At 40.6% G+C, this 26,889-nt stretch overlaps 1 protein-coding gene across 1 annotated transcript in view; it reads right to left on the reverse strand.

Annotated features, from left to right (window-relative positions):
* Positions 1 to 375: 375 nt before the first annotated feature.
* Positions 376 to 26,889, reverse strand: part of LOC308679381 (fibrillin-1-like) — a gene marked incomplete at both ends in the record, with an annotated part of 32,370 nt that continues 5,856 nt past the window's right edge. The window contains 15 exons of the mRNA XM_081346992.1: positions 376 to 501; positions 1,915 to 2,040; positions 3,317 to 3,445; positions 5,026 to 5,151; positions 6,722 to 6,949; positions 7,596 to 7,721; positions 9,946 to 9,996; positions 11,470 to 11,607; positions 11,794 to 11,913; positions 12,895 to 13,020; positions 15,275 to 15,400; positions 15,524 to 15,577; positions 17,796 to 17,948; positions 22,344 to 22,466; positions 25,339 to 25,461. Coding sequence (XP_081203118.1) covers positions 376 to 501; positions 1,915 to 2,040; positions 3,317 to 3,445; positions 5,026 to 5,151; positions 6,722 to 6,949; positions 7,596 to 7,721; positions 9,946 to 9,996; positions 11,470 to 11,607; positions 11,794 to 11,913; positions 12,895 to 13,020; positions 15,275 to 15,400; positions 15,524 to 15,577; positions 17,796 to 17,948; positions 22,344 to 22,466; positions 25,339 to 25,461 — 1,875 coding nt within the window. The remainder of the gene's footprint in view (positions 502 to 1,914; positions 2,041 to 3,316; positions 3,446 to 5,025; positions 5,152 to 6,721; positions 6,950 to 7,595; positions 7,722 to 9,945; positions 9,997 to 11,469; positions 11,608 to 11,793; positions 11,914 to 12,894; positions 13,021 to 15,274; positions 15,401 to 15,523; positions 15,578 to 17,795; positions 17,949 to 22,343; positions 22,467 to 25,338; positions 25,462 to 26,889) is intronic.

Raw genomic sequence — 26,889 nt, forward strand, 5'->3', positions numbered from 1 at the left:
CCTCCGCTCCTTCCGGCGTGATCTCAAAACCTACCTCTTTGAACAAGCTGGCCTGGCCTGATGGGATGGGGTCGGGTTTTATAAATTGATCTTAACTTTTTAATTTGTATTACGGTAATTTATTACGGGCATTGCTGTTTAATTACTTTTAAATTTTTGTATCTTGTTTTTTATTACGTATTGCCCTGTTCACCGCCCTGAGTCCTTCGGGAGAAGGGCGGTATACAAATTAATTAATTAATTAATTAATTAATTAATTAATTAAATAAATAAATAAATAAATAAATAAATAAATTTATGTCAACTGTGAAGACAGACAGGCCGGGGGTTTTGCCCAGTGAATGAGCTGCAGCTGATTTAGAAGAAGAAACTCACCAACACAAAAGAGTCTGTCAGGTGTAGATTGATATCCAGGGTTACAAGCACACTGATACTTTCCAATCAGGTTGACACAACGTCCGTTTCTGCACAGATTTAGACTCAGGTCACATTCGTTGATGTCTGTTTGAAAAACAAAGAGGGAGGGGGAATTTAAATTATTAAACCCCCTCACCTTCCAACAATGCTGCAGGCAGACAGGAGGCTATGATGTTAGGAACGTTTATATTAGTACTTGGGATAAGACCAAAAATCAAAGGGTAATCCGGCAAAAGTTATAACAAGAGAAAATGAAATTCAAGGCAAAAAAGGACTTAACACTGTGCCCCAAATAATAAAAGAGCCAACAACTCGTGTCTGGCATTAGAGGGCTATAAGTCTTCTCCAAATTTAAAGACTTTGCCAAGAACTTTAAACTAAATTCCAACCCAAAGATCCTACTCAAAAAGTTACAAAGAAAAAGGCAGAGACAACAGCATTTTATTATCCTGAGTTATGTTTTGTATTTCAGTTAAATTCAAGGGTCAATAAGTAAAAATGAAACATTGGTAGTCAAAGTCACATTGGCACTGAAAAAAATCCAGTCCTCACCCTTACAACAGTTGCAGAATCCCCACAGTCAAGTGATCAAAATTCAGATGCTTTGCAACCAGCCTGTATTTACCACAGTTGGTTGCAGCATCCTGGGCTCCTGTGGTCTCCATTTACAACTTTCGCTGTTGGTTTCCCTGGGGCAAAATTAATGGGGGAAGACTAGATTCACTTAATGACTGAGTGATTCACTTAACGACTGTAGCAGTTCTCTTAGCAAGCCTTGTTAAGTGAGGATCACGGTTGTTGAACAAGTCCCAAGAGGTTTGCAATCAGGCCAGCAGGCAAGTAAGTGTCTGGTGAGGTGTGAGTGTGGCAGAACCAAGCTTAGGCTGTTGCTGGGCTGGACAGCAACCTCTGATTTTCCTGCTGTCTTCCCCATTGCCCCTGCATGTGGGAACTGGGCAGGAAATTACAAAGGCTGCATTACATGCAACCGCCATCAGGGCAAGTCAGTTGCCAAGCACCTAAATTTTATATTAATTTTTGCTCCAAAAGATACACTGGGGTTTATTTTCCAGTACTAAATGCATCTGTCTGGTTGACATTCTTAACTGGGGTTTATTGTGGGGGTAGGGTTTATATTACGAGCATCCTGAAAAATCATGCTAGGGCTAATTTTTCGGTTAGGTCTTATTTTGGGGGAAACAGGGTATTAAACAAAACTGGGGTGCCTGACCTGTGTAAATGTTTTAATCTGTAGCAATCCACGATTACTCTAAACTTAGTTTCTGGCACAGGGCAAGGTAACAGATCCAAATTTTGGGAGCCTGCCCTGTTTTTTGATGAGTCATTCTTTCCGTGCCTTATTCAGGATGTTTAAAAAGAAAACCTCTTGAGAAACTGCCAGGACAGGCTTGCAGCAGCCAATGCCAAGATGTTCAGATGTAACTGTAAAAAAGCAGCCAGGATGCAGAAGAAATATTCTCCCCAGCGTCATCGTACCTATGCAGGCAGAGATGTTGGCAGCCAGCTGATGGCCCGGAGGACAGTCGCACTTGTAGCTTCCTTCAGTATTGATGCAAACGCCCCCTCTGCACAACAAGGGGTTTCTTTCGCATTCATCAATATCTGCAAAAGGAGGACAAAAAATGGCTTGTGAAAAATATATGCAGGGAGAGAGGAGAAGAGGGGGGGAGCGTGCTAGGATCTAAAGTTTCAGCCGTGAGAGTGTGTGTGTGTTTACGTGCTCTTCTGAGCTCTGTGCCTCCTCCCCAACTTTTCTCTTCTGCCAGCAACTGCTCTAACCAACTTCCAGCTGCTGTTTCCTTCCTTTTCTCTGCCCCAAGGGAACACCTCTCTTCTCAAAGGCTGTTCTCCCAAGGAGAAAACCCATAACTAGTATGCCTCTCTTTTATCGGTTGGGGGTTTTCTGCACTTCCTGCCCTCTTCCAGTCTTCCTTGTCTGGCTGTTTCCCATTTCGCTGAGATGTAGGGACTGAGTCAGATCAGATCTGCTGGATTTGTCCAGATTCGGAAGTTAATTCTGGAGCCAAGCCACAACCAAGACTTAGGTTTTCATGTGTTTTGGTAGGAATCTGGGCAGACAACTAACGTCTCTCTGAGCTTGGTTGTTTTCTGGCAGATATTTCATTGCCCAACTAGATAACATAATCAATGCAGTGATGATGTTACCTTGTTTGGGTAATGAAACGTCTGCAAGAAAAGAACCGAGCTCAGAGAGCGCCAAGGATCCCTCACATCAACCCTGAGCGACAAATATTCTCCTTTGTTGCAACTAACATCTCCCCAAAAAAAACAGAGCAAAGGAGAATTATTTCATCCATTACTACCACAAGTGTAGATCTTTCTCCAAGATGGGGGGGGGAAATCCCAGATGTCATGGCATTAATTTAGAGCAGGGGTAGGCAACCTTGGCTCTTTTATGACTTGTGGACTTCAACTCCCAGAATTCCTGAGCCAGCATGGCTCAGCTTGGAAACCTCTCCATTTCTCCTCAGCATGGCTGGCTCAGGAATTCTGGGAGTTGAAGTCCACGAGTCATCAAAGAGCCGGGTTTTGCCTACCCCCCTGGTTTAGAGCATCATGATCACAATTTAGAAAGGCTACCGCAACTTTCCTCGATCTGATACTTTCTAGATGAGTTTAGGGGAGATTTGAGAAGTATTTTGTACAGCTTTTAGGTGTCCAATCAACTTAAAAAACAGGAAAGAAAAACTGTAGATATTAAAGGGAACCTTCTCCCCCATCCAATTCCTATTTATAGCTGTCGCAATAAAAATGGAGGACAGGCGCCCACCCTTCTTTACAGTCATTGGGACTTTAAGGACCTCACAAAATAAAATTCAGCCCCAGAGCAAAAAAAATGACATAAAATAATATATACCCATGCAGTTTTTCATCATCATAAATCCACTTTCGTAGCCCTCAAAGCATTCGCAGTGGAAGTCTCCGGGAGTGTTGACACAAATTCCTTGGCCACACAGATCAGGAGAAATGCGGCATTCATCAATATCTGCAACAGAAAAAAGAATGTAAACTTATTTCAACGATTAATATACACATGGCAAGCATTGGCTAAAAAAAAGGTAAGTGTGAGAATAAACAAAAACCTAAGTTGCACAAATATAAACAGACAGTTATTCCATTTTTATTTCCAGGAAAAGCCTCCATCCCAGTACTTGGCAAAGTTTGACTGTCTCTAGAAAGATTTGGGTAGACTATGGGCCTGGTAAAAACTGCCTAATCTGGATCTGTGGTGGAAGGCTTAAAGGGGGGGGACGTTAAGAGTTATGCCAGTATGAAGTCTTTCCAGAGAAGAAAACATCATAGACCAGATGAGTGAAGCCTTATCTTTTGGTTCCCAACAGAATGCAGTCAGTCTGATGAGATTCTTGTAATATAGGTGATGAACAATAAAGAAACTACTTTGGCCTATTTAAGGTAAAGGTAAAGGTTCCCCCGCACATGCGTGCTAGTCATTTCCAACTCTAGGGGCTGGTGCTCATCTCCGTTTCAAAGCTGAAGAGCCAGCGCTTGTCCCAGGACGTCTCCGTGGTCATGTGGCTGGCATGACTAGACGCCAAAGGCGCATGGAATGCTGTTACCTTCCCACCGTAGCGGTCCCTATTTTTCTACTTGCATTTTTACGTGCTTTCAAACTGCTAGGTTGGCCTATTTACAGAGCTGTAAATCTGGTTTCTTGTGCCTGCCAGGAAATGAGACAACACATCCCTTTGTCACCTCACCCTGATGCCTAAGAACAAGTATTCATTACCCACGTGTGACTATCTCCAAAGATGTCAAGTATATGAGAGTCACACACTCTGCCTCGTATTATTTTTAAAATCTGGCTTCCCCAAGCTACCTTAACTATCTACCTCACAATTACCCAAATAAATAAGAGATCCTTAATAGTTCCTGGATTCCATTGACTACCGTGCTGTTGTACACACAGTTCTGACACGGAAATAGAAAGCACAGTTTATACTTTGGGATAACTGTTATAAACTTATCTTAGCCTCCAATTTGCTTTATTTCTCTCGTCATCTTCCTGATTTTTTAAAAGAATATTTTTTTTGTCTAATTCAGTGATGGAAGTTGGATGTTAACTTGGAAATATTCTCAGATAATTCCTCTCCTGCTTTAAGGGGGTAAAAATGTAGAAGACCAGGCTGAGCCCGAGGGAGGGGTCAAATGCATCATCAGACTCAAGTCCCTTCACACCCACAAGAGACCTAAGTCCAGCCCACCTTGAATTCCATTAACTCTTATCTACCACCAATTTGTTTTAGCCATTAATAGTTCAGATTCTTGTAGAGAACATTAGCATGCAATAAAACTATATTCACTTGAACTGCCTGGACTCCTGATTTCCTATGTTTGACAGAAAAGAGATAATGGGGTCATTCTTCCCCTCAGTGTTAGGAAGTTTAGCTGTCTATTTAAAGGTTGTGGATGCTGTGGCGCTTCTCAGCAACTCACTGGCTGAGAAACATGAACTGGCAAACAGAATAGGAGATAACCTATTTCACCAGAGGCTGCATGCAAACATTTCTGAAGAAACAAAACATCATCTGAAGTCAAGAAATTTACCTGTGCAGTTCCTCTCATCAGAATCAAGTGCAAACCCACTGTCGCATTTACACCGGAAGCTGCCAATGGTGTTTCTGCATTTTCCATAGGTGCACAGTCTTGGAATCATTTTGCATTCGTTGATATCTGAGACCAAGATACAGCAATTTTTCAAAACAAAATCCAGGATATATAACCACCACCCATAAATCACAATAAATAAAATGGCTGCAGTTTTATAGTTGGTGAACTATTCAAGCTACATCGTTTGAGCATTAGGTAGTACTCCTAGACATCTGAAGAGGAGTGGTAATTAATTTTATACAGGAAGTCCTCAACGTACATCCGCAATTGAGCCCAAAATTTCTGTGGCTAAGTGAGACAATTGTTAAGTGAATTTTTCCCCATCTACTAGGGCAGTAGATTACTTCTAATTTTCTCTTGTAGAAATAGATTCAATGTTCTTAGTCTTTGATCAAAAGGAGAACCATCCTGAGTAATTTCTTCCCAACCAGCACTTAGCTTGCATTAATCAAGCAACACAAGGGTTAGAAATGTAAGTTGCTATCCTAAGCATACTTGGTAGGAAATAAAATGATGAAACACAATGGACTTCACTTTTGATGTAATAGGAATAGGGCTGTGTTTCAGTCCTTTTTCTGTTTTTGCTTGGGTATTTGTTTTGCTTTCTTTATCTTACCTCTGCAATTTCTTCAGATTATGTCCCACCCTGCTTCTATTAGTGATTCATAAATGCTTAGTCAAATGAGATAATTCAACGAGAGGAACATCTGCGCTGGGCGCAATCACTGATTCTTAGAAGTTTTATTAGCCACCAATTTCCAATGTCTTAACTGGAATAACATTCCATTCGAATAAGAATGGCTTAGCTAAAACTAATAATCACAAGGGGCACCTTACATGTTGGCAACTGTTCCTTTGGGTTTCAAAGAAGGTATGACTCATAGTTATGTCCTCGCCCTTGTCTGATTCCCATCCAATTCCCATTACGACCACCCTTGGCAGACTCAGAGGAGACAAGAACCTTTCAGTAAGTTTTCGTTCTTCTTTCGTCTCCTTGGAGAAGACACATCTAGGTCAATGCCTAGCATCTCCTCCCAAGCCTGACACCTCAGGAAGATTACAGAACAAGGCAAAGACACACCTGTTCTATAAATGTTCTTCTATTGTCCGATTAGTTAACAGACAGGGAAGGGTTAACTGTTCCATTCTGGAATATAACTTGGAACTTCAGAATTTCATTCTTGAAATAGTAGACTTTACCCATCCCTTTTATCAGGTTAGGGAAGTTGAAACTGATTGTGAGAATTCGGGAGCAGAGAACCAAGTCCCAATTTTATTACTCTACTGATAGCGAACGTTACACTGAGGCAACAATTCTAATAGGAGAAACCCATGACGACATGGGCCTTCAATAAATGTTACATCTTGGTTCCAATGGTTTGGGTTCTTCAACCTCAACTGTTGCACTGAAAATAGGATAAGACTCACCAGTTCAGAACTGGGAATAAAAGAGGGAAAATTCCCCATCTTTATGCTGTGGGATTCCAAGAATGCTGCCTTCCTGTCCAGATTTATGCAAACCCAACGACATCGGAGGGGTTGCCCTGAAAATTTGCCTCAAAGGAAGACGGGAGAAACGAAACAAATACATTCACCGGAAATCTTCTTTGCAGGAGCAGCCATTTTGTCTCACCTTTATAGAAAGGCTTCCCATTTATAATTTCTCCCCTGGTGGAAAATCCTGGTCCTCGTGGGCAAAGGGCTTCATATTCAGGAGAGGCCCTTATGGGACATTCATCACAATCAGGTCCCCAAGCGGCCCCAACAGAACAGCAACAAGAGTCCAGACGGTGTCTCCCTCCGATGGGTGCAGTGCAGTCTTCATCATCGTGTTTCAGATAGCAGCTCTCCAAGCGAATATCTGTTGGGGACGTGGGGTTATTTAGCAATCCAGCAGAGAAAAGGGGTAGAGCAAAGGAACAGAGATACCCCACCACCTGGAAAACCTTGAAACTCCCCATCTTTTGTAATTTGATCATGTTGTTTTACATGTTTAAGTTCTAAGCAGAAAATCAAAGCAGAAATATCCATCTTTCAAATCGTAAGCTCGTTTAAATTAGAGCATTGCAAAGTGCTGGGTGAATAATAACAAGAGTTTCCTTTGCCGCCACATCTGTTAACTGTTTTATTTGGGAATCCTTATCATTTTGCTGTAGATAAAGATAGTATCTTCTTAGGTCATGTCTAGCTGGCCATCCCAACTGCCAATGGCTTTAAAGATTAGGCAAACAAATATATCAGAACCAGCTTTCACAAGACTTAACAAGCCATCGCCGGAAGACTTAAGTACAGTCATCCCTCATGGTAAACATTTTCCTCTCTCCAAAGGCAGGGAACTGAAATCAGAGAACTGAGAGGGGGAATCTGTTTTTAGCGTTCTCTCATATGGTGGACAGCAGAAGTTTCTGAAGAAGGAGTAACCCTTGGTTTATGGAAGAGACCAACCGTCACATGAAACCATGAATGAGTGGGTTTGATTGAATCTTATTAGAGCCTGGAAGGCTTACCAATGCATCTCCGTCCAGTTGCGTCCAAGGTCATTCCATTGGGACACTGACATATGAAGGATCCCATAGTGTTGACACACTGGCCATTGGTGCACACGCCTGGAAACACTACACACTCATTCACATCTGCGCACATATTGAAAAAGAAAAGTTTAAAATATCAGTAAAGATACAGAGGGATCCAATACCGCCCTCGTACCATTTTTTTCTCAAATGGGAGAAGCCTACCTCTAATTACGATTTTTGACATGGTTAACCAACTACATTCAGAAGCAAAAGCAAAAGCAAAATTACACATTTAGGGCACAATCTAGCGGCGAGCACAGAGTCGTGATCAAACAGAGCTGACTTCAGTTTCCCATGGTGGGGAAAAATGGTATTGCCTCCATATAGGGTAGCCCCAGGCAGATAGAAAAAGATTAAAAAAAAATAAAGTGATCAATCAAAGATATGATTTGATTGTTGTCACCAGGGGATGAGGGAGTTATTGGGTTTTTTTTTAAATTGTTGGGCTTTTAATCTTTGTAAACCACCCAGAGTCACTAAGAGTGAATTAGGCAGCCATATAAGTTATTAATAAACAAACAAATAAGAGAATTATTGCAGACCCCTCATTTTTAGAGGAATAAGGGACAAACGTGCAACTGCAGGATTCAAATTTGCTCTTCAAAAACATCTGACATTTAAAAGGGCTAGTGCCAGGCTCTTAACACAATTGCTTAAGAAAAACATATTTAAAACAGCAGTGGGGAGGGGAAATTGTTCACCCTCGACCCATAGGAAACGACTCCATTGGCTTTTCAAAATTCTGAAAAGCCTGTGACGGTTATCCAGGACTACTATCTTGGAAGCATAACTTTCCATGCCTGAACAATGAAAAAATGTTCTTAGCCTTCCCTTTGCAATCTGGATTAGGTGGAGCCCCGTTTTTCCTCCCTTGGGGTAGATAAGTTATGTACAGTCAATCCGTGATAGAATAGATCCAAGCTATTGGGTCATTATCTTGGAAAGCAAAAAATAAAAAAAAAGAGAGAGAGAGAGAGTGATTAGGGACATGGCTGTGATGGTGGCGATGGGCTGTTCCTTCTCTCGCTCTCTTTCTGAAACAAAACATATGGGAATCATTTGGTTTTTTTTTTCAAACCCATCGGCAGCTGTGCTGTGTCAGGTTGTGTTAGTCAGTCCGACCCAACACAGTATAAAGTGCTTGAGGAAAAGGGCTTAATGGACAGGACCACGGATGTCATTTGGAAGCTTTGCAGTCAACGTAGACTACTCTTATCAGCACTCTTCCAAAGATGACTGATGTAAAGGAAAACAATGGAAGGATGGATGCCAAAACAGGCTGAGGAAAGGGATAAACAGGGAGGGAAGGCCTTCAAAACATGGTGTACACCATTCCTTTCACTTCCTTTGACAACCACCGCTGATGGAAAGAGGGCATCCTATCTGATCTTCAAGAACTCCACAAGATTGCTTTTAATCAACTGAGTTCCTCAACAAGCTTTTCTACTTAATCTTCTGCTTCTCTGATAGAAGATCTTCTTTCTAATATTTATGGGATATCTCAAGAGCCCTTGGCTTTTCTTTTTCTCCACCAACTATTCACGCCTTTTTATGTACTGCAATGACGCTGTTATATCTGGACGCAAGGAAGAAGAAAACCAGAATCATCTACACATCCAACCCTAGGAAAGAAAGGTTAACTTTAACACATCCCCCGCTTGGAATATTTTGCAATACCGAAGGCGATGTTGCAATTTGGGGCTCATCCTTTTTCCCTCAAGAACCAAAGGAATGCAATTGTTAATAAAGATGGACGATTCTGTCTCTTTCTATTTGACTCAGTTTCATATTTTCCCATCTTTAGCTTTTCTTCTATAGAGGGAATTTTTGCACACACACACAAATGGGTTGCAGCTATTGTGAAGCATGCTTTGGGTGTATGCAAGTTTCCTTTCCGAACCACATTTTCTGAAATATAGTGTATTTTTATGCATGCTTGTTCCTCTTATGTCGTTCTCTTTAATGCATGCATTTTCGTACTTTTTTTAAAAAAAATTTGACAACCCACTCTCAAAATTCTGAAATGTACAATTGCATCTGAGAATGAGTATAGTCTTTAAAAGGATTTCTGAAACCCACGTCTTCTGAGTTGTCCTTTTTTTGTACTTGAAACATTACATTCTCAGTATCAAAATAGTGAGCTTTGTAAAATGCCATTCTAAAAAAGCTTCAAAAGCAAACAATCTCAACACAATTATTAAGTGGACAGAATTATTATAATTTTTTTTCTCCCGTTGCCTACATTGGGTTATTCTGTTTCATATTCCAAGGCAAGAATACATACCTTCACACTGATTTCCCCTTATCCTTGAATATCCTTTGGAACATATTGGATCTAAAGCAAATGAGAACAATGTCACTTAGAACAGAAACTTAATTGGAGAAGAAGTGATACAGCTCTTCTATGCAGGAACACTTCCAAATAAATTATAACTAATAATGATTAAGGAAGGAAACGGGTTACAAGAGGAACAAAGTACTCTAATATGGAGGTGTTAGATGGGGTTTTGTGTGGTCCAGTTGCTGGCATGCCGCAGTCTGGTACTGGTCCACGGCCCGGGGTTTGGGGAACACTGCTCTAACAGTGATAATCAGAACAGTATTAAGAATGTTTTCTTGGAAAAAATCTACTGTACTTAAAAAGGAATAGTTCCCATTTATAATGGAATTGCAATACCTACATTATATCCTTGCGTACAAGTTAAAGGAGTAATAACAAAAAGACTATTCACAATTATCTGTGGTGAAGTTGTTTTTTTTTTAAATAGGAAGCTCTCTGTGGTTTATTATGCAATCTGCAAGAAAATTGTGTGAAAATTACCTGCACTTGCAAGGCAAGAAACATGTTCTTCTAGTTATATTAATTATGTATCTATATGTTTATCTTTCTGGATGCTAAGAATTGTCACCAACTTCATGGCACACAATCTACCTATCAATTATATATTATTTCTTCCTGTATATTGCTGAACACTGCCCAGAATCGCTTAAATGAGATGGGCAGTGCAGAAATTTCATAAATAAATAGCATAAGCTTTGGAAAACAGGTAGTCTTCAAGCCGAAAATTTCTGTTTTACCCCATTTGATGACCTTTCTAGCCACCATTGTTAAATGAAGCACTGCAGTTATTAGTAACACAGTTGCTGAGTTAATCTCGCTTCCCCGCATCGACTTTGCTTGTCAGAAGCTCGCAAAAGGGGATTAAGTGACTCCAGGACACTGCAACCGGCATAAGTGCATGCCAGTTGCCAAGCGTCCGAATTTTGATCTTGTGATGGATGCTGCAACAGTTGTAAGTGTGAAACGTTGACCCATTGGGACCCCCGTATCAAAATAAGTTACCTTATGCATGGCCAGAATTTGAAAATTACATTTAATGCAGCATAGTATCTGAGCAAAATGGTTCGGCTGAGATCAGCACAGGTGAGACTGATTGGGGGTAGATTGTAGGGGTGATAGCGAAATATAATTTTATCCTATTTTATCTATCTACATCTCAAATTGCCGTATTTGATTCTAATTTCATTTTAAAAATGTATTTTATCCCAATTTCATTTTAAATTGCATTTTATTTCTATTTTATCTTAAAATTATATTTTAACTAATTCCATCCTAAATTGTTTTTTTACTGCATTTTAGTATAACGTGTGTTTGGAATGCTGCACCTTGATAGGGCCCACGAGCTAATCAATAAAGATGATGATGATGATGATGATGATGATTGCAAGTGTGAAAAGTCTCTCTTTTCTGATAAACCTTTGCAAGAATGCAGCAAATGAACGCAAGAGTGCAGCAAAAAGGTCTCACCTTTTTCGCACGGGATGCAGGGACTGCCCCAAGCGGCACCCAGCGAGGAACAGCACTGAGATTTCAGCGTGGCCCCGTTGATATTTATTTCACATCTCCCATTCACGATAGTCTGCCAACAAGTGCCTTTGACCGTCTCTGTTAGAAGACACAAACACAGCACTGTAAGAGAATGCAGAATCGAGGAGCTACTTTAAGTTGTTGCGATGTACAAAGGGGAATGCTAGTTCAGTCCTCCTCATCACGACCCAGCCGGTGAAATGTGCCATTACGACACTCTTAAGGACTGGATGAAATAGGGGAACGCTCAGAGGAATACATTACCAATGCAGATGGTTTTGGAGGAATCCAAAGTACTTTCGGGTGAACATTCGCAGACGAAAGAGCCAGGGGTATTTTTACACACACCATTGATACAGGGGCTGGATTCGCATTCGTCAATATCTAGAAGAGCAAAACAGCGAATGTGAGTGGCCCGAGGGAGGACAAAGATGCCGAGAATGCTCTGCTTGATTATTGAAAAATAATATATGTTTAAAAATAATCTATTCACCCCTATTGTAAACAATATATGTTTCCTGTTCAGCAGAGAATATGTAATTCCAGCATTTGGTTTGGCGCAAGATGATTGCACCTGCTCTTCATGCATTCTGCTTGGAGAAATTGTTTGTCTTTCACCTGTGATATCCAATCAATAGCAAGGACTTACGGTTCCACGCAAGCCACTCACCCTATACACACCTGTCTTCAACCTATTGGAAGGGCAGCTTGCAAATGGAGAACTGCATGAACTTATCTTAACTCATCCGAGGTTCTGGATTAAAGTGCCTGGATCAAATTACACAGGTGGTCCTTGACTTATGACCAGAATTGAGCCCAAGATTTAAGTGGGACATTTGTTAAGTGAGATTTACCACCTTTCTTGCTATGCTTGTTAAGTGAATCACTGCAGTTGTTAAGTTAATAACATGGTTGTTAAGTGAATCTGGTTTCCCCATGGACATTGATTGTCAGAAGGTCACAAAAAGGGACCACGTGACCCCTGGACACTGCAACCGTCATAAATATGAGACAGTTGCTAAGCATCTGAATTTTAATCGTGTGACCAAAGCAATGCTGCAAAGGTCATAAATGTGAAAAACGGTCATAAGTCACTTTTTCCAGTGCCGTTGTAACTTTGAACGGTCATTAAATGAACTGTTATAAATTGAGGACTACCTGTGCTTTAGTTCCCCAATGTTAAAACTTTAGAACAGGGAATATGTTGTATGCATAAAATGAACAGAGTTAAAGTGAACGGAATTAACTATTACACAAATATTAAACTATCCTATTGGGAGCAAATGTAGCCTATAAACTTGACCCCCACTTTAGAATCAGTCAGAACTTTTGAGGGGGGGGGGGGAAATGGACCTTTTTCATTACCTTCACATGTTTGTAGATCCGGTTTATACACAAATCCCTTGGGACAGGTACAAGTGAAACTTCCAGGTGTGTTCCTGCATTGCCCATTGTCACAAAGCAACCTGTTCACGGCACATTCATCAATGTCTGCAAAGATAATGAAGATAATTCAGCAATGTCTGAAAAATAACATGCTCCAATGCCACTAATGGTGGGGGGGGGGTTTCTCTCTTTCACATGAGGCTGTAAAATAAGTTTTTATTTAAGAAAAGGAATAGGCCTCACTGATAGGAACGTTTTTCCATATAGTATTAGGAAAAAAAGTTTGCGTTAACATCGAAGCCGATGGAAATGAAGTAAACTATCTGCCATTTTTGTGCTTTGTACAACAAGTTCCCAAACCTCCTATCTGCCTATGGCAAGGAAAATGGGTATTTCAAGAAAGATCAAAGGTGTCATGAAGAAAATCTGAGTTTTTCTTCTTAAGAATATTTTTCTCCAATGAGATAAAAAAAGATGAAGTCGTGGGAAATCAACAGAACTCCAAAGGGAGGGCAGTATCGTGTGAACCCCTCATAAAACTGATCCAGTGAACCTTATATTATGTGACAGTATGTAAATATATATTTTAAGAACAGATTTCATTAAGTCTGACATTTTGTCTGCATGCAACATTTTATGAATGTGGCCTGCTGGAAGGCAATAAAACCCTTCTAACAGATTTGATCCAGGAGCTGAGTCACCAGTGCAGAAAGAGTCACATCAAAACTTTCTTAATATGTCTAGCTCGAAACTGATATAACTTTGAGGGGTCCTCGATGCTCTCTGAGCCTGCTTGTTTTCTTGCAGATGTTTCATTACCCAAACTAGTGACTAGTACTGAAGATGTTACCCAGTTAGGCAATGAAACATCTGCAAGAAAACAAGCAGGCTCAGAGAGCACCAAGGACCCCTCAGGTCAACCCTGAGCTACAAATATTCTTCTTTACTGATGTAACATTTTCATGGCACAGGGCCGTACCATTGGCCAGTGGTTCTCAACCGATGGTCCACCTTGAAGGACAGGAGAAGAGCAGCTACCAAGGCAATGTTCAGTTAAAGGGAGGTCTAAGTCTGAGCCAAGGTAGTAACTTCTAAAAACATTTCATATAAACCCCTTCCCGTGTTCGTGTGAAGATCAGCTGAGGAAGGGGAAAACACATTCAGATTTGCAAGACGTTGCTACAATAAAAGTAGTCCTACCTATTGTGTGGAATGTAGTCCAGAGTCAGAGGGACAGGCTCTTTCACAGAGGACAGAGAGACAACAGTAGCTTAGAATCTTTAGCAGTTCATAGTGTATATCTGACTGCTCTTTAGAAGGCCAGATCCTGAAGCTAAAACTCGAATACTTTGGCCACCTAATGAGAAGGAAGGACTCACTGGAGAAGAGCCTAATGCTGGGAAAGATTGAGGGCAAGGGAAGAAGGAGACGACAGAGAATGAGGTGGCTGGATGGAGTCACTGAAGCAGTAGGCGTGAGCTTAAAGGGACTCCAGAAGATGGTAGAGGACAGGAAGGCCTGGAGGAACGTTGTCCATGGGGTCGCGATGGATCGGACACGACTTCGCAGCTAACAACAACAACATGGCAAGATTAAGGTTAGGGTCAAGGAACCAAAGGCGACACCAAGAGTTACTTCAGAGCAGTTTCTTTATGGTTGTTTGCCTATAGGCAGAAATCTTTTCAAACTCAAGTAACTATCTGTATAACTATTAATTAAACCCTGTGAACTACTAAGGAAAGACCGTCTTCGCTCTCTTCCTGCACCCCCAAAATTCCAAGCTAGTTGTCTCTTTGCTCTCTGTGAAAAAGCCCCTTGTTCCAATTCTGGACTATATTTCACAACTATCGGGCACTGGTTTCTTAGTCCAGTCTACTTGGTTGGACTGACACATGTGAAGGATACAGATTACATATTTCTGTTATTGTCAAAAATCAAATCAAACCACTACAAGAACGTAAGCCACATCCTCACTCGCTGATGCTCATGTGTCATTTTTCAGAAAAATTGGGATGCCGACATGAGTAGGTGGTGCTGGAGATTTCCAATTTTTTTTCCGTAGTCAGAAGAACAATTACGCTGCAATTGTTGTATGCTTCCTGCTTCAAGGCAGGAAAGGCAGCCATTGCACTTACTGTGCGGAAAAATAACCTTCCTAAGCGCAGCGAACAAATAAGGATCAAGCAACCTGATAGCAAAGAAAATGCAGCATACGGGATCAGGAAGAAGAGAACAAAATTAAAAGGATAAGCGGAAATCAGGGAAGCAAATGGTAAACACTACCTGTAGTTAAAACTAATGTAAAAATGATGAGCTACGATCTGGGAAAGCATTAAGAGGCATATAGAAAACATCATACCTAAGCAGACTTTCCCAGTTGAATCCACCTCATATCCAAAATTACATATGCATTTATATGTCCCACGCAGATTTTCACAGATTCCATTGGGACAAATGTCAGGGTCCAATGCACATTCATTGATATCTGCAAAAAAACAACAACAACCCAGTAAAATGTAATTTTTTAACTCATCAGAACAACTAGGACAACTTTTCATTGTGTACTCCTTTAGACCAATTTTGCATGAAATTCAGCTTACAAGCTTACCATTTCCTGATGCTGTAATTCCTGGCCCACTGCTACAAAGACCGTGATATTCCTCTGGAAGAGAAAAAGTGACAAAAATTAGACAAGAGATTTAGAATACTTTTTAAAAAAAATACAGAGGTTTCTACAATCTTCTACAAGATGGATTTTGGAGTATAATGGAACACATTGACCTCAACAGGACGTGCTGCCAAGTAGACACAAACACAAGTTTGTAATTTCAAGATGTTGAAAAGCCGCTGTTTTGAAGCAGCTTCGTCTCCTACCTCTTCTATGGGTTTAAGACTGGAAGATTTGTAGTGGCTAGAGAAAGACTGCGCTGGTTCACACTGCAAAATCATGATTCTTTCAATCACGATTGAGTAAGTCACATCAATCATGTCTTCAGTAAGCTGCAGTATCATAGGTGGGCTGAACATCATGCCAAGCTCAAAATATCACGTGCGTGCTTAGTATGAATGTACAGAAATGTTGAGAAGCAACTGAAATGACCAAGACTTTTCATTTCACAGAAATTGCAAAAAAACTAAAAAAGTGTTAGAATTGCAGGCTGCAACACAGTTGTATATTAACAACGAAAATAGTTCCTTACATCTTAGCAAATGAGACTGGTAATCCAGTCTGAAATCTAAACTGAAACATAGCTAACATGGGAGGGAGGGGGGGAAACCTACCCAATTAATCCAACCAACAGAAAAATATATGAAGGCTATGGTAGCATTGTAGCATTGATGATGTTATCTAGTTGGGTCATGAAACATCTGCAAGAAAACAGCCAAGCTCAGAGAGCACCAAGGACCACACAGTTCAACCCTGAGCTACAAATATTCTTTTCTACTAAGACTAAAACTCAAAGAGTGCAGAGAAGACCACCACAACTGCCCACAGGAAAATGTCCTTCTCGTGAGCTATGAAAGAAAAGAAAAAAACAAGAAAACTATATATATTTTTTGCAGCCCACCCCATCCCCCAAATTAAAAGTTGATAGCTGTCTTCTATTTTGCCATCCGTTCTCAAACAACAGTAAAGGTGCTCAAAACACAGCCCAGAGGAGGGGGAAAAAATGCTTCCACATGTGGAAATGTTCTGTGAAATTAATTCAAATACAAAACAGAAGTCCGTGGCACAAGGCCATTTGCATTTACAAAATGCTTCGGCTCAGTTGCACAGTTTTAAAAGAGGCGAGCTGATAACAGCAGGGTTTTTCTTGCTCTGATAGTTTTCCAGAATCTTTCTGACTGTTTGAACTAACATGGCAAAGAGTAGCAATCTTTCTTTCAAGTTTGCACACTGGTTAAAGCCAGTTTAATTCGCTTCAAGAGATCTTCTCTGTCCCCTTCTCAGATCTGCCAGTTAAAATAAAGGTTAAACATGTACAGGCTTCTCATGGTACCTTTTCTTTAAAAAAAACACATTACACCAATTTCTGGACTCAGTATTCCAGAATATTCTTTTTCTGAGAGATTGGGCCAAGAAACCTCAGTGGTGTTTCAATAAACCCTTCCTAAGCAGAGATTACAATTTAAGAGGAGTTTGGGGAAAACTGATTACATCTCCAATGCGCAAACATACATTTGAGAATATTTACAGCATTTGGCATGTTCTGTGACCCTAAAGAACTTTACATAATAATATCATGCTCCATTTCTTCTGTCCTCCATGAGGGGCATGAGAAATTTACAATCCCTGATATTTTATGCACATCGATGCCATTTTATCGTCAGCTGCTACATTGTAAAGATTTTTGCACACCTGTCCTAGAGGAATCTATCATTATATAACAAAATTTTTCCCCAAATAAAACAAACACATCACAGGTTTGGCAGGTGTCCTTATGTTAGCAACAAAGTTCACACGACAAGTCAGCTTGAAATATGGGCAGCATATGAGTTTACTCAATATGTATGTATGTATGTATGTATGTATGTATGTATGAATGAATGAAACATTTTAGAAAGGGCTACTTAAAGAAATGGCAAAATCGTAAGTACGGTAAAAAAAAAAATAGGCAAAATTCAAGATGAACCTGAGAACATGCAGAAAAAATAATTATAGTGTCTGCCAATGAACAAAATAAAATTCAAAAAAAAAATAGAGTGTAGCATTTGTTAGCTATTTTGACAACTCTGTTGTCTGAAAAGATTGAATGAAATCATTGTTAGCACCTCTGTGTGGTAGATAATATAGAATATTCTGTTCTAGCATTTTGAACCTCTTTTACAAATGACAGATAAGGGATTTAAATCTCGGGGATGTGTGAATCACACTGTACCTGAATTTTGTGCAGGACATGGTTGGCAAGGCTCCCCAAAGGCGTAATCTGTACTCGCACAACAGCATTCAGACTTAGTGACTGCGCCAGATAATGGTTTAACGCACTGGCCTCTTCTGTATTCCCCATAGCAGGTGCTTCGCATATGTGTATCTGAATGAGAGATTTTTTTTTTAAAAAAAAAGCTGTCAAATACATTCAATAGGAATACAGATAGTTCTGGTTTTGTGATTGTCTCATTTAACAATCATTCATAGTTACAACCATGATGAAAAAACAACTTTGCAATCAATCCTCACATTTACCCACCTTCTCAGGAAAGCTGAAGTAAGATCATAAGCACAGACATGGTTTCACTTAGCAACCTCTTCAGTTAACAGCCAGGTTGGTGGTCTCAATTGTCACAGCTACATGATTACAAATAACTCCTGAATTATGACCAGTTGAAGTTACTACAGACAAGCTGGGAGCTATTTATGACAGGATTCAAGGCCGCACAATCTCCGCAGCATTTTCTCCCATTGATTCAGGAATTGTTCAAGAGAGACAAATAGCCTCCTCCGTTTCATTTTTCTCAAAACATTTTTAATTTTAAAAAGTCAATCGGTGGCCACCTTTAAAAAGCTCTTCTTATCTGCTAAAGCAGGAATGGAGAAACGGTGGCGTTTCAGACATTGCCGAATCAACCCTGACAATCAATGGGGTGACAGATGTCCTCACATCCTCATCAAATCCCTACCTTCATTATCCCTCCCGACTACAGTTATGCATAAATTGTAAATTGCCTATGGAGATTCTCAGTCTTCCAGGCCATGGTTTTCCCAAAAGTGCTTTTTCAAAAGGCCAATGGACTTTATTTTTTTTTTCCTTCTCAAAAGGCAACTGGGAAAAACCAAGTCTGGTGGCCTTTTGAAAAAAAAGCACTTCTGAGGTAAATTGTAGTTCAGCAATTCTGCAGAACCCAAAATTAATGGCTGAAGATTAATTTCCCATCCTTGCACTGCACCATCAGATTCCTCTTGTGGCCTAGCACGCTGATGCCATTCAGCCCAGGTTTCCTCATGAAACTCCACAGATCCCAAAGGTGCTTTTCCATGAGGCAACTGGACTTTGTTTTTTCCAGTTTTCCAAAGAAAGTACAGCACCTTTGGGATAACTATGACCTGGATGGCTGAGAATCTCCGTAGAAACTCAACAGAACTGATGCTGGTAAACTGCAGCAGGTGGCAGCATTTAACTAACCTAGATTAATGTAAGAACCTAAACAAGGCTAGTCCCGGAAACTAGCTGGATGGAGAACCACGAAATCTCCAGACTGCTGTCTAGACAAGGAGGTCATCTTCAGAGAAGGCCTTCGCACATTCTTTCTTCTGCCAAGAGAACTTGTATTTTGACTCCAATATTTCCATTGCTAAGCAAGGCAGTCGTTTAAAGAGAATTCTGCCCCGTTTTATGACTTTTTTCTTGCTGCAGTTGTTAAGCAAATTGCTGCAGTGGTTAAATGAATCAAGCGGTCGTTAAGCGAATCTGGAAAGGTGACCAGCAAGTGACCACATGACCCAAGACAGTGCAACCGTCATAAATACATGCCAGTTGCCAAGGGATCACGTCACCATGGGTGTACTGGTATAAGTGGGAAAACCAGTCATAATTCATAAGCCACTGTATTTAAATGGTTGTAAGTCGAGAACAACCTGTATGCACATGCAGACACCTGATGCTGAGCGCAAGTCGAGGAAATCTTTAAATGGTGCCAAGGAGTGCGCCCCTCAAGTCATATGCTGACAACCAAAAAATAGCTTTCTTGAAAAATGCCTAAGGACCACCATCAAATTTCAGCCGTCCAATTTACCAGATTCCTTGGATCTTTTTTTTTCCTTCCATCTAAGGCCAGTAGTGGGATTCAACCAGTTCGCACCACTTCAGCAGAACCGGTAGCTAATTTTTTGTGGCCCAGGCCCAGAATGGACTTCCGGAAGTGCTGTCCACACAGAGAACCGGTTGTTCCCATATCTGAATCCCACCACTGTCTAAGGCTCATACCCAAAGGATTAATCTCTCTACTGTTTACTAATGCCTTCCTCTTTCACATTTAGCTACTCAGTTCTCATGGGTGGAAAATATCCATTTCTGCCAAGTAAGTGATTTTTTTAAATTTATTTTTCTCCAGAGGCCATCGATGTCTCCAAGAGGATTAATCCAAACTGGGGGATACTAACAGTAACTAACTTTGGATTGTCCCAGCTACAGAAGTAAGTGAAAAACTGTCGGAAGCCATTTGTCTTTCTCCTCAGATATTTCAACCTGACTAGAGTTACGACTTCCTTGAACAATTCACAACTCTGCTCGGTAAAACAATTCTGCTTCCTTACTTTGCCAACCTGTCAAAAGGCTAAAAATACAAAAGAGAGTTAATCGGTTGCCATTTGCCAAGGTATGTTAATTTGATGGAAAGTCACTCCATGTACCAAGACATGCCTGCCATCTTACATTTATTTTAAAAGCAGGAATTTGGACTGGATTCCTAATTCATAGATAACTCTTGGAATGAACGTAATTCAGTAACTCCATTTTAAGGCAGATTCAAACAATTCTGGCTACCCATTATATTCTATGTTGCCTTTCTACATGTTTGAGATCTGAATCAGAGTTGCAGCAAGCCAAACCAATGCTCAGCACAATCTGTACACAGCGGTTGAGGCTTATCAGAAGTACCATGCCTTTTATTAATGGTTTCCTACATGTTCCTATATTTTTAAAAGGATAATTCTTTTTTTTTCCCCTTTTTCAGAACACCAACAGCATTTCTGCATTGTACCATATTAGGAAGAACCAGAGAGAATATTTTAATTGCTGGATTCCTACTCATTGACCCGTTGTGTCATTTCCTTTCTAGTCCTTTCAAAATGAGGTTGAAGGAGGAAGCTTCTCATAAAGACACAATTGCACAGTGAATGGGATTCATCATCTCTGTCAATGCATTGGCACTCTATGCTCAGGAACATTAGATAAACACATTAAAATAAAAAAGTTGGACGTTTTTCAGGCAGGAAATCAATCCTTAAATGCTTTCAGTCAGAAGGGGCCAAAATGTCCATGTTTATTAACATACAATGCTAAAAGTGAGCCGCAGATACAACTGTCACCATTAATAATTGTGAATCAGCTTCAGAAAAGAAGGAACTCAAAACTGCATTGTCTATGGAGATTCTCAATCATCCAGGTCGTGGTTGTCCCAAAGGCGCTTTTTTCCAAAAGGCAAGTGGACTTTCTGGGTTTTTGCTTTGCAAATGTTTCCCCTCTCATCCAAGAAGCTTCTTCCGAACTGAAGCAAAACATTTTCAAAAGAAACAAACCCATGGAAGTCCAGGTGCTTTTTGAATAAAGCAACCTTAGGTCAAAACTGGATTGTGATAGTTTCCTTGTAAGATCAAGTTCTCACGAAGTGTTATTCCAGACAAATCCTGGTAATAACATCCTTCTACCTGAGATCACCCCTTACAGGTATTCTTCGACTTGCGGCCGAAGCTGAGCCCAAAATTTCCATTGTTAAGTGAGACATTTGTCAATTTTGCCCCATTTTTATGACCTTTCTTGTTGTAGCAGTTAAGTGAATCACTGCAGTTGCTAAGTTAGTAACACGGTTGTTAAGTGAATCTGGCTTCCCCATTGACTTTTTTTTTTTTAATCCCATTTATATCCCGCCCTTCTCCGAAGACTCAGGGCGGCTTACAATCTAAGCACAAATCAAATGTGCTTAGCAATAGCCTTCATTCTATGTATATGCCTGCTTATTAGGGCTTTTGGGGGCCCCCAAGCGGCATTATTACAAAGTCAGCTTATTGCCCCCAACAATCTGGGTCCTCATTTTACCCACCTCGGAAGGATAGAAGGCTGAGTCAACCTTGAGCCTGGTGGGACTCGAACCTGCACTAATTGCAGGCAGCTGGTGTTACTTAAGGAGGCATTAGCCCACTGCTCCACCAAGGCAATAGAGAATTTGAAAACCAAAATAATTAAATAATTTAGTCAAGAGCATCTTCTGAAAAGCATGCTCATCTCTTGCAGTCCCCATGTTAAAAAAAACCGATAACTTACCAATTTCCCTTGCAGGAAATTGGTTGTCAGGAGGTTGCAAAAGGTGATCACATGACCCCGGGACTCTGCAACTGTCATAAACATGAGTCAGTTGCCAAGCATCCAAATTTTGATTACGTGACCATGGGGATGCTACAGCAGTTCTAATGAAAAGCGGTCATAAGTCACTTTTTTCAATGCCACTGGAATTTCAAATGGTCACTAAATGGCCTGTTGTAAGTTGAGGACTATCTGTACAAAAGAGGGTGACGTTCTAGTGTATCCTGCTGCCTTTTAGACATGTTGAAACATCAACATCTGGAATTTATAGCCCACCTTGACTGAGAATCCTGCCTCCTCAAAAGTCCCAATGCATTTGGAAGGTACCAGATTTGGAAATAGGGTTCTAGAGTTTTGCAAGACTGACCGCTAAGCCCTGAACCGTGACTGTCAACCGCGACTTTGTCTTACCGACACACACACGTCCATCCAACCCCACAGCGAGGCCAGGAAAGCATTCGCATTTGAAAGAACCATCGGTGTTCACACAGCGGCCGTTCATGCATATTCCTGGTGTCTCACACTCATCAATATCTGTCAGAAAGAAAAAGCCCGTTTTGTTGAAGATACAGTTTATCTGTTTTCACTCGAGTGTAGTTTGTTCACGGTGTACGCAAATAAATAGTTCATGCTCTGCGGATATCTTCAGCACTACTTTCTCCCAGGACTCTATCTTGGTAAGATCTCATAAAAGGGAACCTCTTCCGGTACAGAAAGGGACTTTGGAAGCACTTCTTTTCAACTCCTTGTTTGGAATAGCACTTTCTTTGAGGTCGGGATAGCCATCAAACTGCTGGATGTCAGATAGGCCTCAAAACCTGGTTTATTCAGTAGAGATTCAACCTGGAGGTGGGAGTGTTATGAGTTGCTCCCTCCTGTAACCTGGAGATGAACGGATGTCCTGTTCTGTTCTTTTTCTAGCACTGCATTTTGTATGTGTTGTTATTTATGCTTTAGAGTTTGTACTTTTAACCTTACTTATGTAAACATGGTCTGTAAGCCACTCAGTCAGTTTTGACTGGGGAGGCATGTAAGCCCTGTAAGTAAATATATAAATCTCTTCTCCTTGGCAGTTCCTTGATTACAGTAGTAATGAAATTACCCAGAAACAGCAAGAAAAAAGTACCAGGTACAAGGAACTAACAAGGAGAAAAACCATCGACGCCACCAACACTGTCCAGTCAAACTATTGCACATAAACAGAGAGTCAACCCCACACTCAGTTGCACTGATGATGTTACCTAGTTGGGTAATGAAATGTCTCCAAGCAAACAACCAAAGTCAGAGAACAGCAAGGACTCCATGATTCAACCCTGAGCTATAGATACTCTCTTCTATTGCAAGATCAATAAATATTTATCTTCCAAAGATGGCTCTGTGCATATATTTGTGTGTCTCTGTGTGTCTGTGAATTTATTTCTGTTCTCCCATAAAGTACCACAATCTTTCCCCGTCTCCAATTTTTCAGGCTTTGCACATACCAGAGAATGTGAAAACTATTTGATCACAATTGTGTTTCTGAATTTGTTAACTTGCTCAGTTTTACACAGACAGCCACACTCCTGCCCAGCAGGAAATAAATTCATTTCTTGTCCTGATATGGCAACTGTACATTTTTTCCTCCTCCCTCTTCTCTCTCTCTCCAAACACTGAGGATTAGAGAAATGTTTTAAAAATACCAAGTGGGTTGATGTGTAACCTTTAACAATATAATCATATCCTAACATCTCCCCTCGGTATACACAACATTTGGCATGTGTGGCCTTTTCTTTCTTTTGCCCACCCCACCCCCCAACCTTAAAAGGGCAAATGGAGAGCAAAACACCTCCGTGTTTCATTTAGCTTGTGTTGTTTGGCACACAATTCAGTCTTGCTCGTTCAAAACTTTGAATTGCTTGTATCTTTGGCATATTAGCCTCTAACCTCTTGTTCAAGTCAAAAAAGGTGAATAAATTGTTGAACTTACCTCAGTTTCCAGCACAGTCCTTATGTAAGAGGTTAGGTTTCTACCTCTCTGCATATAAGAAACAAAATTCTGCTATGGTCTAGCATAGCGATAAAATGCAGGAGTCTCTGGCTTGAATCTAACAGTGTAGTGGGTTTGCAAGAAAGCCCTGCCCCTGGGTGATATGTCCATGGGGATTCTCAGTCATCCAGATCATCTTTGTCCCAAAGGTGCTTTTTCAAAAGGCAACTGGACTCTGTTTTTCCTTGAAAAAGTTTCACTTCTCATCCAAGAAGCTTCTTCAGTTTGCTTCTACTACGGAAAACGTTTCTTGGATGAGAAGCAAAATATCTTCAAAGAAAAACAAAGCATCGTTGGGACAGCCCTGGGCTATCTTATGCATTATCTAAAACAGGGGTCTTCAAATGTGGCCCTTTTATGACTTGTGGAGTTCAACTCCCAGAATTCCTCAGCCAGGAGCCTGGTTGAGGAATTCTGGGAGTTGAAGTCCACAAGTCATAAAAGGGCCACGTTTGAAGACCCCTGATCTAGAGTTACCTTGAAGCAGAGTTTATTGTATTGTATCACTTATTTTACAGCAGAGGATATTTTAATGATCAAAGGGGCATGATATACTTTTGGCAAATAATGCAGTGGATGCAACAATTATACAAAATGGGTGAGGCCATAGTTTATTTGGTTAGTAGATTTATATCCTGTCCTTATTTATTTCAGGGCACTGAACACAATGCTCTCTCCTCCTACTTTCCACACAACAATGTCCCCTGTGAGGTAGGCTGGTTGAAAGAGAGTGACTAGTTCAAAGTCAACTTTCTTGCCTAAGGGAAAATCAGAATTCGCAGTCTTCCTGTTTCAACTCCATCTCCAATCTGGCTCTCCTTTCTTGCAAATAAGCCAGATCAAAATTTTACGCATTTCTTTTTCCTGGGGTGTGGAAGATGAGTTGGATGTAAAAAAATAACCTCAAAAGACTCAAAACTTTCTCCTTCAATCACAAGATACAACTCTCAAATGAACTGTGTGTTGTTTTACTGTCTCCTCGAACCTCTAAACACCCTGTTTTGTAGTCAAAATAGATATTCCCAAGGAGTTTCTTAAATCCAGAACATATGAAATGATTTTCACTAAAACAGCCAAGTTTTCTTCCAAGATGGAACACAATAACTGTCTTATGAGGGGTCCTTGGTGCTCCTCTGAGCTTGCTTGTTTTCTTGCAGATGTTTCATTACCCAAACTGGGTAACATCATCGGTGCTGCTCACAAGCTCAGAGAGTACCAAGGACCCCTCATGTCAACCCCGAGTTACAAATATTCTCCTTTATTAATAATTGTATTAACACAATACCAAGTTTGAGGCAGAGTGTTTCGGATCATATATTTGCACTGCACACTTCATATCAGATATGTTGCCCATTGCAACATCTGCAGATAAGTACTCACCTCTGCAGTAACGTCCATCGACGGCTAACTGGAAGCCAGGTTTGCAAATACACTTAAAACTTCCATCTTCATTGATGCACATACCATTAAGACACATGTTTCGTATGCTGCATTCATCCATATCTAAAGAAATGAACGCACAGTCAAAACAAAAGTTCATCACCATTAAAGAACGTTAACATTATTCCAGTGACCTATAGAATACTGCCCCAAATATAGACCCTTTTATGGCCTCCTTTGTGCTCTCTGAGTTTAATTTTCTTGCAGACATTTCATTACCCAACTAGGTAACCTCATCAGTGCTGTGATGATGCTACCTAGACGGATAATGAAATATCTGCAAGGAAACCACCCAGCTCAGAAAGCATCAAGGACTCCACATTTCAATCCTGAGCTACAAGTGTTCTCTTCTACAGGTATAGTCCCTTATGCCTGGGTTTCAAGGGTGTATGTGATGTCTGAGTAACTGCTTAGTTGAATTTAGTGAGTTTCTCTAGACCAGACAAATCACTCTTCAGCTTTCCAAGGATAAACTCCTTCCAGACCAGGTACTTTTCAGATTAACACTGATACTTTAAAGGCTAGCAGTTATCTTACAGTAAGAGTGATCTCTTAACACTTTTCTGTTGTTAAACACAGCACTGAAGACAGACGGCAGATCTGCATGCTTTCTTATGTTGTTAAAGTAAAGCAAAGCATTGTGAACCACTCATCATTTTGTCTGAAACTGCTAGAAATTACACCTCAGTAAGATCTGGAGGAACACAAGTTCCCTCCCTGAGTTTGTTTTTTTAAAAAAAAACATGGGAATGTAAAAATAAATCTGGTAAACTAAACCAAAGGTTGGTATTTTTCCCCCCCAGCTGTGACTAACCAGATGCCCAAAAGCAAGACACAAACGCAACAGGATATCTCACACGGTCCTAAACAAATGGGCAAATTGAGAGATGGCCTTTGATACGGAAGGTCCTGGTCCGGGACAATGATAAACTAACACAGGAGAATATTGGAGGATATGGAGAAGTTCTTGGCACTCTCTGAGCTTGGTGGTTTTCTTGCAGCGGTGTCATTACCCAAACGAGCTAACATCATCCGTGCTAGTCCTTAGTACAGTGTCATTAGCATTGATGACGTTACCTAGTCTGGGTCATGAAACGTCTGCAAGAAAACAAGCAGTTTCAGAGAGTACCAAGGACCCCTCATTTCAACCCTGAGCTACAAATGAGCCTTGGTGGAGCAGTGGGCTAATGCCTCCTTAAGTAACACCAGCTGCCTGCAATTAGTGCAGGTTCGAGTCCCACCAGGCTCAAGGTTGACTCAGCCTTCCATCCTTCCGAGGTAGGTAAAATGAGGACCCAGATTGTTGGGGGCAATTAAGCTGACTTTGTAATAATGCCGCTGGGGGGGGGCGAAAGCCCTAATAAGCAGGCATATACATAGAATGAAGGCTATTGCTAAGCACGTTGATTTGTGCTTTAGATTGTAAGCCGCCCTGAGTCTTTGGAGAAGGGCGGGATATAAATGGGATTAAAATAAAATAAAAATAAATAA

The sequence above is a fragment of the Vipera berus genome (assembly GCF_964194415.1).
Source record: "Vipera berus genome assembly, contig: HAP1_SCAFFOLD_345, whole genome shotgun sequence".
In the NCBI taxonomy this organism is placed as follows: Eukaryota; Metazoa; Chordata; class Lepidosauria; order Squamata; family Viperidae; genus Vipera; species Vipera berus.